The sequence below is a fragment of the Lithobates pipiens genome, unplaced genomic scaffold (assembly GCF_037356315.1).
Source record: "Lithobates pipiens isolate NorthernLeopardFrog02 unplaced genomic scaffold, aLitPip1_a1.2 Scaffold_13, whole genome shotgun sequence".
NCBI lineage: Eukaryota > Metazoa > Chordata > Amphibia > Anura > Ranidae > Lithobates > Lithobates pipiens.
In genome coordinates this window covers 301522884-301535976 of record NW_027507718.1, presented here as the reverse complement: position 1 = coordinate 301535976, position 13093 = coordinate 301522884, and the positions used below count along the sequence as shown (strand labels likewise).

General features: G+C 41.2%; 1 protein-coding gene across 19 annotated transcripts in view; it reads right to left on the bottom strand.

The window, feature by feature from the left end:
• BLTP1 (bridge-like lipid transfer protein family member 1) overlaps positions 1-13093 on the bottom strand; it is a 454074-nt gene that overhangs the window by 41229 nt on the left and 399752 nt on the right. For 14 of the 19 annotated variants that reach the window (XM_077476843.1, XM_077476844.1, XM_077476849.1 and 11 more), the window contains 3 exons: positions 11014-11229; positions 8946-9126; positions 3970-4159 (listed from right to left, as the gene is read on the bottom strand). In XM_077476843.1, coding sequence (XP_077332969.1) covers positions 3970-4159; positions 8946-9126; positions 11014-11229 — 587 coding nt within the window. The remainder of the gene's footprint in view (positions 1-3969; positions 4160-8945; positions 9127-11013; positions 11230-13093) is intronic. The other 5 variants (XM_077476848.1, XM_077476850.1, XM_077476857.1 and 2 more) reach the window with 1 other exon arrangement.

Below are 13093 nucleotides of genomic sequence, written 5' to 3'. Positions count from 1 at the left end.
AAAGTATTCGGCCCCCTTGAACTTTTCAACCTTTTGCCACATTTCAGGCTTTAAACATAAAGATATAAAATTTTTATTTTTTGTGAAGAATCACCAACAAGTGGGACACAATTGTGAAGTGGAACGAAATCTATTGGATTTTTGAAACTTTTTTAACTAATAAAAAAATGAAAAGTGGGGAGTGCAAAAATTATTCGGCCCCTTTGCGTTAATACTTTGTAGAGCCACCTTTTACTGCGATTACAGCTGCAAGTCGCTTGGGGTATGTCTCTATCAGTTATGGACATCGAGAGACTGAAATTCTTGCCCATTCTTCCTTGCAAAACAGCTCGAGCTCAGTGAGGTTGGATGGAGAGCGTTTGTGAACAGCAGTTTTCAGCTCTTTCCACAGATTCTCGATTGGATTCAGGTCTGGACTTTGACTTGGCCATTCTAACACCTGGATACGTTTATTTGTGAACCATTCCTTTGTAGATTTTGCTGTATGTTTGGGATCATTGTCTTGTTGGAAGATAAATCTCCGTCCCAGTTTCAGGTCTTTTGCAGACTCCAACAGGTTTTCATCCAGAATGGTCCTGTATTTGGCTGCATCCATCTCCCCCTCAATTTTAACCATCTTCCCTGTCCCTGCTGAAGAAAAGCAGGCCCAAACCATGATGCTGCCACCACCATGTTTGACAGTGGGGATGGTGTGTTGAGGGTGATGAGCTGTGTTGCTTTTACGCCAAACATATCGTTTTGCATTGTGGGCAAAAAGTTCGATTTTGGTTTCATCTGACCAGAGCACCTTCTTTCACATGTTTGGTGTGTCTCCCAGGTGGCTTGTGGCAAACTTTAGACGAGACTTTTTATGGATATCTTTGAGAAATGGCTTTCTTCTTGCCACTCTTCCATAAAGACCAGATTTGTGCAGTGTACGACTGATTGTTGTCCTCAGCTGTAGTTCTCTGCAGTTCATCCAGAGTGATCATGGGCCTCTTGGCTGCATCTCTGATCAGTCTTCTCCTTGTCTGAGCTGAAAGTTTAGAGGGACGGCCAGGTCTTGGTATATTTGCAGTGGTCATCCATTTCAAAATGATCGCTTGCACAGTGCTCCTTGGGATGTTTAAAGCTTGGGAAATCTTTTTGTATCCAAATCCGGCTTTAAACTTGTCCACAACAGTATTACGGACCTGCCTGGTGTGTTCCTTGGTCTTCATGATGCTCTCTGCGCTTTCAACAGAACCCTGAGACTATCACAGAGCAGGTGCATTTATACAGAGACTTGATTACACACAGGTGGATTCTATTTATCACCATCAGTCATTTAGGACAACATTGGATCATTCAGAGATCCTCGCTGAACTTCTGGAGTGAGTTTGCTGCACTGAAAGTAAAGGGGCCGAATAATTTTGCACGCACCACTTTTCAGTTTTTTATTTGCTAAAAAAGTTTAAAATATCCAATCTATTTCGTTCCACTTCACAATTGTGTCCCACTTGTTGGTGATTCTTCACAAAAAATAAAATTTTTATATCTTTATGTTTGAAGCCTGAAATGTGGCAAAAGGTTGAAAAGTTCAAGGGGGCCGAATACTTTCGCAAGGCACTGTAACTATGCTTCTGCTGGGGTGCAGAAAAATGTCAACAGGTGCTCTGGACTGATGAGTTAAGATTTTAAGTATTTGGCTGTAGCAGAAGGCAGTTTGTTCACCAAAGGGATGGAGAGAAGGTACAATAATGAGTGTCTGCAGGCAACAGTGAAGCACAGTGGAGGTTCCAAGTTTAGGGCTGCATTTGTTGTGTCCTCAATGCTGAGAAATACAGCCAAACACTTATCCATCAGGGAGGCCTGTGACTGGCCCCAAATTTATTCCGTTGCAGGATAATGACCCCAATCATACAGCCAATGTCATTAATGGAGTTGTAAAGGCAGAACTTTTTTATCTTAATGCATTCTATGCATTAAGATAAAAAAACCTTATGTGTGTAGAAGCCTCCCCAGCACTCCCTAATTACTTACCCGAGCCCCATCCCTCTCCAGCGATGTCCACAAGTGTCTTAGCTGTCCGGGACTCTCCTCCTGATTGGCTGAGACACAGCAGCGGTGCCACTGGCTCTCGTGGCTGTCAGTAAGCCAATCAGAAGAGAGAGGGGGCGGGGCCAGGGATGTCAGAATGGACACACAGAGCTGTGACATGGCTTGGGTGTCACCATAGCGAGCTGCTTGCTATGGGGCACTCATCAGGAGGGAGGGGCCAGGAGCACAGAAGAGGGACCAAGAAGAGGAGGATCTGGGATGCTCTTTGCAAAACCACTGCACAGAGCAGGTAAGTATAACATGTTTGTTATTTTTTAAAAGGAGACTTTACAGTCACTTTAAGAACTATCTTCAGCGGAAAGACGAACAAGGGATCTTGGAAGTGATGGTTTGGTCCAACAGAGCCCTGATCTCAACATCATCTGATCACATAAAGAGACAAAAGGATTTGAGGCAGCCTACATCCACAAATAGTCTGTGGTTAGTTAGCCAACATAGATAAATGAGGTATAACTATGGCCTATGGGACACCCACTCAGCGCTACCTCAATCCTACAGTGCCAGTAGCAGCAGGTAGATGTGTTGAACTATTCAATAACATATGTCGATGTCTCAGACATAAACAAAAACAAAAAATTTATAGATAAATAAACATATAAAATTACCAATGCCCTCTTTTGAAGTCGAACGACGAAACCGGTCAGGGCATGACCAGCACGGAAACCGAAAGTGACATTGTGCGCTCCACCACGCTCTGCCTTCCACCCGGGAGTGTAATACAGTGTCTGCAAGGAACAGCACACTTCCAGCGGATGGCTGGAGATGGTGATAGCGCCCTCTATTGTATTTCTTTATGCTTGTTGATTGCATTTTAAATGTAAGCAGCTAGGATTAAGGGGGGTTTCTGCTGTATGGGTATGTTGCATGATAATAAACAGGATTACGCTATGTACATCTATCCTTGTGTTTTATGATACAATCGGAGTACCTATACCAGTGGACCTTCTGGATAAGTGGGGTGTCAGCACAGAGCGGTGTTTGGACACAGATACAAGGCTTTGTTTCTAGAAGCGTCTGGTGAGTTTGAACCCCAGAGGGGTGTGTGCTTCACGAGGTGGATAATTGCACTCTTACTCTGGTGGAAGGTGCACGCTAAGAGAAAAGTGACTGTGAATTATCTGAACTGTCCACATATCCATCTGCTACATAAAGACTGTTGGCTGTGGTGTTTGCCATTGCCCTATGGTTTCATTACCATCAATTTTTTCCTATTTTTATTTTCGTTTTAGTGCCGTTTTAGTATTTATCTGATGCAAGGAGGACTTTAGCTCTGGTTATACTACTGTAATACTTTAGTTATCCAACATGTTTGGAATGACCTACCTGCCAAGTTCCATCAAAAAAAACTGTGTGCAAGTGTACCTAGAAAAACGATTGCTATTTTGAAGGCAAATGTGGTCACACCAAATATTGATTTAATGTGTATTTCTCTTCTGTTCATATACTAATGTTAATTGATGGGGGGTGGATAGACGCTGCAGAAAGGATAAGTAGGAAAAGTATACCTTATAATGTATTAGGTGGGAGGTTGGAGACAATTATTATTATTTTTTTTTTTACAGGAAATTTGCATATAACATTGCTAACCTATATATATATGAATATGCTGATGGTTTTGACAAAAGTTCATTCCTGGATGACCTGTGTTCCTGCATTTTTGATCATATGTTTAAGGTTTGCTTTAATCATTTGTAGGTGGAATAAGCTGTAGCCTCACACTGACCACTCAGTTATTGAATGATACGTGTACAGGTTGCAAGAATATAATGTCTCTAAACATTTGCCTGTTTGCATTGGTTAAAAAAATATGACTTGCTTTCTAGACATTCAATTCTTACAGGCAGGTAATACAAATGGTTATTAGGTACAGATTAGTTAGAGGAAAGGTACCTGAGGGGATTGGTGGGGGTGGGGGTGGTAACAATGTGTTAGTCTTGCTGTGGACATTACTAGGTAAAGGAGATGGTACAGTATCTTTCATACCATACAACTTTGATTCTTTTGAAAGAGTTCTTGGCAAAGATGATCCCCTTGAGGCATTTGGCGATTCAGTTTTCAGTGTTTTTGAGTTGTAATGCAACTAAAAGAAAAATACATATATACAGTGAGTTAGAGCTCTAAGATATAAGCATAGAATTAGGGCTGACTTACAGTAAATGGTAAACATCTGTAAAATTCTTAACTGTTTGGATTAAAGTGGTCGTAAACCACTCAGACATGAAATCTGAACAAAGCATATCCCTTTATAGTGTGTACTTGTCTCAAACCAGAGCACTGAAAGTGCCATTTCTGTCCACTGCCCCGCTATGCCATTTATGACAAGTTTCCCTGATACCAAGAGAAAAAAGGTGACAGGGGAGGGATCTTCAGCACACATCCTGTGATTGACAGCCTCATCTCTGTTCCTGTGTGTGATGTGAAGGGGTGTGTCCCTTCCCTGCAATCAGCTCACTGAGCTCTGCAGCATGTAATTTCAACTCTCTGTCCCCGTTATTAGACAGCTCAGACAAGCTTTATAAAATTTGGACTTTGAATAGATGTAGAGAAGAGAAGACTGCAAATAGCCAGGTACAACTTATGTAGTAGAATTTATTTTATTTCTTTGTATCGCTTGAGGTCAGTCACTTCACTGGGTATATGTAAGGGTTTACAACTACGTTAATGCTACTTGAGGCTGCTGATGACACTACTGTTTTTACATCTGTTCCCTTTTTTGTAAACACACTTTTGAGTGGAAAATAGTAATAAGCTACAAGGACAATCTTTCCTAAACTGTGCTTCACTCCAAGAGACCAATGAAAAAAAAAAGTCTATATCAAGTTATCAGATCAGCTAGTACAAAGTCTAAAGTACACCTGTGGCACTGCTATAGTTTCTAAACTGTCTGTTTCTAGCAATCATTAAGGAGGGACAAGGAGTGTGGTCATAGTGCTGGAGGTGTCCAACATTCTTCGCTGGGCAGAGACAGATGATCCAGCTCTTTCCATGGTGTACATTCCCAAAGTTGACAACTGGCAGCGACTATCCCAGTCATCAGGTCTTGCATCCAGGAGTGGTCTCTGTCACCCAGAAGTCTTACATTTGCTCTGCCTTCATTGGGGGACACTGTTAAAAGCCTTTTTTTATTCTAATAGCTAATATCTGCTTATTACAATACTAATATGTATTAATGTGTGGACCTTAAGGTGTATTGAGTTGTTATATTTATATATTATTTGTTGGAGACTGGGAATGTGAACACAGATTTTATAGAAATCTATATAAAAAAATAGATAATGAATTAATATTGCACATTTTTGCTCTGCTTGAAAGTTTCAAGCAACCTTACACGTGGCATTAATTAGGCAGGGGCTAACTCAATTCCTTCCTAATTGTGTGGGACAAAGATTCTACTTCTATTGAAAGTGTGCTAGAGTCTATTAAGCATGTACAAGTTGAGAATGCAAGTCAGTAGCTTTAATAGCTTGGCTGTTGAGAGCCAGGTCCAGAGGGACAGAGGTCTGTCTGGTGTGGTAATTCCTACTATACTCAAGGCTTGTAAAGCTTTGGCTTTTAGGCACTACTATGGGACATAGAAAGCTTATTTTGCATGGTCTGAGTCCTTACAGGCTTCTCCATGAGTTTATTCTGTGGCCAGGATTCTGGATTTCCTTCAACATGGCATGGATCAAAGGCTAGCCTTCAGTACCATCAGGGGTCAAATCTTGACTATGGCCATGTTTTTTTTCCACTGTCCTTTTGTAATATCCTGGTAAGCACCTAGGTAAAAGAGGTTCCCTCGGACTTTGACGTGGTGAGATCAGAACTTTCCATTTAGCAGCAAGCCGCTTTTAAAAACATTGAGGGACTTCCTATGTTACCAATTACCCAAAAGGTGGCATGTTTGACCCACAGGGTTTTAAAAATAGCATATCTATTTCTTTGGTCTTGCCTAGTGATAAGGCTCCGTTCCAAGCCTTCTTTTCTTCTCAAGGTAGTTTCAGCCTTTAATTTAAATGAGAATATTGCTCCTCATTCTCTCTGTCCAAAACCAGTTGATCGTAAGGAGAGGAGCTCTACATCAGTTAGATGTTTGTTTGGGTACTTAGTGTTTACCTAGATCAGTGATGGCGAACCTTGGCACCCCAGATGTTTTGGAACTACATTTCCCATGATGCTCAGCTATGCTGCAGAGTGCATGAGCATCATAGGAATTGTAGTTCCAAAACATCTGGAGTGCCAAGGTTTGTCATCACTGACCTAGATGATATGAGACTATTATGTAAGACAGGTTCTCTTTTCATCATCATGGACAGCTTCTGAAAGGGTCAGGCTGTCTCTTCCGCTACAAGATAGATAAATCAGATTATTGTCTATGCCCTATCCTCTTAGCCTAACCTCGGGTCTTGGTTAAGTCTCCACTAGAGTGGATAAGTGCTTTCTGGGCTTTCTGTCATCAGGCTTCCATTTCTTAGATTTGTAAAGTGGTCACTTGGTTTTGTGTTCAAACCTTTACCAATTCTTATGAGAGTGATGTATTTGCATATGCCAGTTTTATGCGTAAAACACTGCTTTGAGATTGTATGTCCAAGTAGCAGTATAACCCAGTGGCACCAGATCTAAGTACTTTGCTGTTGTGTATTCAAGGAACAAAGAGAAAAGGATTTTGTGGGGAGTAAAAAAAAATCCTTTTAACCACTTAAGGACCACCTCCTGTACATATACATTGGCACTTTGAAGAGGGATATCTCGGTAACGGCAGCAGCTGCAGCCACAAGCGAGATATCTCTCTTTACAGGAGGCGGTCCTGTGTATGATAATGGTGGTCTCTGCGGCGGGTTCGCAGCGAGATCACCGTTATCGGCAGCGGGAGAGGTGCCACCCCTCTCCCACGCCCTCCGCTGCTTACCGGAGCCTTCGGTATCGGCGGAGGAAATCGGGTCCTGTACACAGCCGGGTATAGAGACGAGTGAGGCTAAGATGGCCCCCACTCGTCTCTATACCATAGGAGGGCGGAAGCGACGTCAAAACATCACTTCCTACCATACCTCTTAAAGGTACATTTTTTTCAATGTCATTTTTTCAAATTACATCTTTTTTTTTTTTTTTTTTTTAGTCCAAATATGAGATCTGAGGACTTTTTGACCCCAGATCTCATAGTTAAGAGGACCTGTCATGCTTTTTTCTATTAAAAGGGATGTTTACATTCCTTGTAATAGAAATAAAAGTGATCCAGTTTTTTTAAAACACCCCATCCTGACGAGCTCGCGCGCAGAAGCGAACACATACGTGAGTAGCGCCCGCATATGGAAACAGTAGTCAAACAACACATGGGAGGTATCGCCACGATCGGTAGAGCGAGAACAATAATTCTAGCCCTAGACCTCCTCTGTAACGCAAAACATGCAACCTGTATCATTTTTTAAATTACGCTTATAGAGATTTTTGAGGGTAAAAGTTTGACGCCATTCCACAAGCGGGCGCAATTTTGAAGCATGACATGTTGGGTATCAATTTACTCGGCGTAACATTATCTTTCACAGTATAAAAAAATCAGGCAAATTTTACTGTTGTCTTATTTTTTATTCAAAAAAGTAATTTTTTTCCAATAAAAGTGTGCTTGTAAGACCACTGCACAAATACTTTGTGAAAAAAAGTATTGCAATGACCGACATTTTATTCTCTAGGGTGTTAGAAAAAAAACAATATATAATGTTTGGGGGTTCTAAGTAATTTTTCTAGCAAAAAAACTGTTTTAACCACTTTCAGACCGGACCATTTTGCTGGTCAAAGACCAGACCACTTTTTGCGATTCGGCACTGCGTCGCTTTAACTGACAATTGCGCGGTCGTGCGACGTGGCTCCCAAACAAAATTGACGTCCTTTTTTCCCCACAAATAGAGATTTCTTTTGGTGGTATTTGATCACCCCTGCGGTTTTTATTTTTTGCGCTATAAACAAAAATAGAGCGACAATTTTGAAAAAAACGCATTATTTTTTACTTTTTGTTATAATAAATATCCCCCAAAAATATATAAAAAAACATGTTTTTCCCTCAGTTTAGGCCGATACGTATTCTTCTACATATTTTTGGTAAAAAAAATCGCAATAAGCGATTATTGATTGGTTTGCGCAAAAGTTATAGTGTTTACAAAATAGGGATAGTTTTATAGCATTTTTATTAATAATTTTTTATTATTTTTTTTTTTTACTAGTAATGGCGGTGATCAGCGATTTTTATTGTGACTGCGACATTATGGCGGACACATCGGACATTTTTGACACATTTTTGGGACCATTGTCATTTATACAGTAATCACTGCTATATAAATGCAGTGATTCCTGTGTAAATGACACTGGCAGTGAAAGGGTTAACCAGTGGGTGGCAGTGTAGGGGTTAAGTGTTCCTAGGGGTGTGTTACTAACTGTGGGGGGGTTGGGTTTTCATTTAGTGAACACTGATCTCTGCTCCAATCACATGGAGCAGAGATCAGCGTCACTAGTTGCTAGGCAGAATGGAGAAATGCTGTTTACACGGCATTTCCTCCATTCAGCCGTCCCGTGAGACAATCGCGGGTATGCCCGCGGCGATCGAGTCCGCGGGTCCCGCGACCGGACTCACAGGGGTCCCGACCAGCGCGGAAGCGCGCCGCCGGTGGTGCGCTCCCGATGGCAGGGCAGCATTGAAGATTGGACGTACATGTACGCCAATATGCCTGCCCGTGCCATTCTGTCGACGTACATCGTCGTGCGCTGGTCGGGAAGTGATTAAACATGTAAACACCGAGTCTGAAAAAGAGGCCGGGTCCTTAAGTGGTTAATTCATCCTTATGTCTGTATTTGCACATCATAGTAAAGTAATATACTGTACCTCAGCCTGATCTTACCTTCACATCAACTCCAGGAATATAAAAAACTGTAGTTTCAGAGTCACTTGGCTTAGTCTGGAGAGATGATGGCACCTTCTTTCCAGCTAGTAGATGAGTGGTAGATGCATAGTTGTTCTGTAATTTTTTCTTCTTAGATGGAGAATCTTGGTCAAGACTACGTGAGCTTCTGTCATAACTCCTAAGCAAAGAGTTTATAAATTTGTAAATATTTAAAGAAAAAGATGAAAATACGACTAAAATCATTATACAGTACTTTATCTTAAAAAAACAAAACAAAAAACAAAACAAAATGCAAATTAAAATATTTATCTCACATTTAATAAAGATAGTAACTCAAGTTTTGTTGAGAAAAAAACCCTTGGGGTGAATAATATACATTGCAAGTATTTTAACAAACTTTGTTGCAGTTTCCACCTATTTCTGCTCTGAAGGTAAAGTTCTTTGTTAGAAAATGTCCTGTGCACGATTCTAAATGGAAGTGACCAGTTCTTTTTAATTAACTGGTACACTTTAAGACGTCTGATGGTCTGATGAGAAAAGCTGCAGTATTTTTATCCCTTCAGAATTGATTAATCCTTAGAAAGTATCTTACCAAAAATGAAATTGTTGCGGAGGATGTCTAAAACTTGACTTGTATCTTAGTGCAGAGTTCTTCCCCCAAGCAGGAAATTACATTTTTGGAGGGGTTCTGTACACTGTTGGTGTACAGAACAGCTCCAGGTTGCTATATTACACAAAAAATTTGTGCTCCTAGGTCCTTCTCACTTCTTCCCTATTCCCTTTCCTCTGAACTGGTCTGTTGTGCCTCTCTCACTCTCACTCAGTGTACTGTTATCTGGCTTTTCTTTGTTCATGTGTGACTTTGTTTATCTTCAATTGAGCCTTCTCTCCCTATCTTTCTTTGTATGTACTGTAATAATAGAGCACTGAAACCCATAGACATGAGGATTTATATTTCCCTCCTGGAATTAACACGAGGCTAGGTTTTTGGGTCTCGATCTCCCTAAACCCCAAGACCTGTGTACTTCTATATATTGTACCCAATGGAATGGAGAGTGTTTCACACAGTTCTGTATTTGGTTTACATTTCCTAATGCATCTCTTCCCTGTTCGGATACTACGGGTACATTTCACCTTTCTTCAGGACTCAAGGGGTTGTATAACAGTACCCATGCTGTCTTTATGTGTAATGTTTCTTGTAGTTTCTGAGAATTACTTGTCAACATAGAGCTCAGACTCTATCCTTCCTTTTTTTTTCTTATGTCACATTTCCTATTTTGTCATATATTAAAAATCCTTAAATAAGGAATGCAAAAAAAATGCTCTTCAGCAATAAAATCTCACTTTCTGCCTGGCAACAATGTTGTAATTTTTGCATGGCTCCGTGTGCAAACTCGGCATGCCTTGGGTGTAAGGATGAAGTAAATCTTGTATGCATGTATATAGCAGCAGATTTCCCACTCTGATCTCTCACAGATGTGGCAGCTCTGCTGGTGGGACTTTTTTTTAAATGGTATGGCAATGTCCTGTAATAACATCCTTCTGGTGAGATATGGATTTCACCATCTTCTGACAATACCAAATATATGTAACCCAGCTAGATGCCTTTTTGGATATGTGGAAGCGTCAGATATGTATAGTGAAATGTAAACACTAATAATCTTTTCCTAAGAAAAAAAAAAAAGAACCTGAAGTTTGCAGTCCTGAAAGAAAGCAAGGCAATATCAGTGGTGATGACAGAGCAACTAGGGAAATCTTAAACACTGCATTGCAAGGGTAAAAGAGTGGACAGTTTGGAAGGAAAGTGTACCATAATATGTAAAAGCATCTATCCCTAGTTGGCCATTATGGCACCAGCCCACAAATCATGATGTGAACTGTAGTTCTACTTTAGCTTTTGCCACCAACCAGATTCAGTCTTTTAACAAAGATCTGATGCTAGATCATGGTTGAGAAGAAACTCCAGACTTATGTATAAAAATATACAAAAATACATTTGGCCCTTTGCAACATTACCTTTTGGTTGCACTACTGCTACATTTAAACCAGTCTTTGCAAAGATTACCTTCTCAAACTGATTTCATCGTGTTCCTGTTGCAGAATTGTGGGATGCAAAACACATTTACCGCAGTCAATTTCTACCCTTATATCTAGTTCAAAGTCTATGTTTCTCTCAGTGGCAGTGCTGGATACATTGCGGTTGGATGGTGTGCTAGGCCAACGCTCTGTGAATAGTTGATGGACTGCAGCAAATCCAGAGGATTTCTTGCGGTTGGTTTGCCTATTAAGATAATAAAGGGAGATTACATTTTTAGCATGACTTTCACTTGCATTTACACAATTATTCCAAAAATAACAGCTACCAAATATTAACATTGATAAAAATAATAATTGAGTGTATAAAATATTTAAGCGTTGGTGCATTTAATACTATATATATATATATATATATATATTATACAATAAATACTGTGTGATTATGAACCTGCAGGAAAACATCAACAACTGAGAATGTAAAGGAAAACAAATTGTATCTAAGAGCTTTAAAGTGGTTATAAACCCAAACAGACCACTATGACCTACATGTAAGCCTAGATTAAGGCTTACCTGTAGGTCCAAGAAATATCTCCTAAACCTACACGGTTTAGGAGAAATTTGCAAAAAGGCAGGCACCTCTGTCTATGGCGCATGCGCACTGTGCATGTCACTTCTAACAGCTATATGCCGTTAGTGGCGGTTCTTGTGCGCATGTGCGGGAGTGACTTCATCGCGGCTCCGGCCAATCACAGCACCGGAGCCACGATACCCAGAAAGACGGTGGACGCTCTGTGGAAGAGGGAACAACAGTGACATCGCTGGCTCCTGTGTCAGGTAAGTGACACATAATGGGCTACTATGCGATGCATAGTAGCCCATTATGCTTTACCTTTGCAGGGAAACAAAGAGGAAGTAAACCCACCAAAGTTTACTTGGTCTTTAATAATGCCTACTAATTGATTAGCTCCTTCACTAGAATGTTTTTTTGTTGGGTAAGCTATGAGCCCTTATTTCATGGGCATCTTAAATGGAAAAGCAAGTCTTAAATGTGTATCAGGTTGGTGGAGTTTGTGCATAGGTAAACAGATGGACATGAGCCTGTAGGGGAGGTGCTTGGAGTGGTCACAAATCTGGGAGGTAGGGATGGCAATGTTGATTGGTCATTCAGCCAGTAGCTTGTTATTAATTTCCAATATTTAGAGTTGAAAAATTAGAACAGCATAATGAAATCTGCTTTTTGAGAGACAGCCCTTTTATGGAGAAACTGTCCTTTTAAACCAGGCATATTAGAGGGAGAAATCCCTGACAAGGAATAATTGTTCTGTAGAAAGTAGACTGATGCAGGTGACATTTTTGTATCTATTGAGCAGTAATGTCATTATCTTACATGCTGAGCTGCACCAGGAAGTTATTTTGCATGCCTGGCATTTTCTGACCCTGCTCTGGTAGTGACATCATGAGTCAGCCAGGTGTCTGTGTCAGAAACCATGAAATCAGACCGAGACAGAAGTACAGTTAAATCACACTTGTTTAATAATAAAAGTAAAAAGAACAAATGTAGTCAAAACATAGCCAAAGTTCAGCAACCGTAAGGGCCGGTTCACACTGCGAGCCGCGGCGAGGCGTCTCCGACTTCCTCGCCGCGACTTGCAGGGGGGGTCAGCGGCGACTTGCAGAGGACTTCTGCATAGAAGTCAATGCAAGTCGCCCCCGAAGTCGCCCCGAAGTAGTACAGGAACCTTTTTTCTGAGTCGGAGCGACTCGAGTCGCTCCTCTCAGAACGGTTCCATTGTACTCAATGGGGACAACTTGCGGGAGCGAGGCGAGGCGAGCCGTGTCGCCTCGCCTCGCGCCGCAGTGTGAACCGGCCCTTATGGATAGTCAGCCAAGCCAGAAGTCAGGGATCAATGTAGTGGAACAGCAAGCAGGATCTGGAGCCAGAAGGGATGTCAGCAAAGCAAGTCTTTAAACAGGAACGCTGGTGATAGTCTCTGTGATGTTGACCAAGGCAAAGGCAGAGATCCACTGGGCTGAACGGCATAAGTAGGCAGGACTAACGAGCAGGATATCATGAACAGCCGAGTAACTGTGGAGAGATAGGAGCTGGC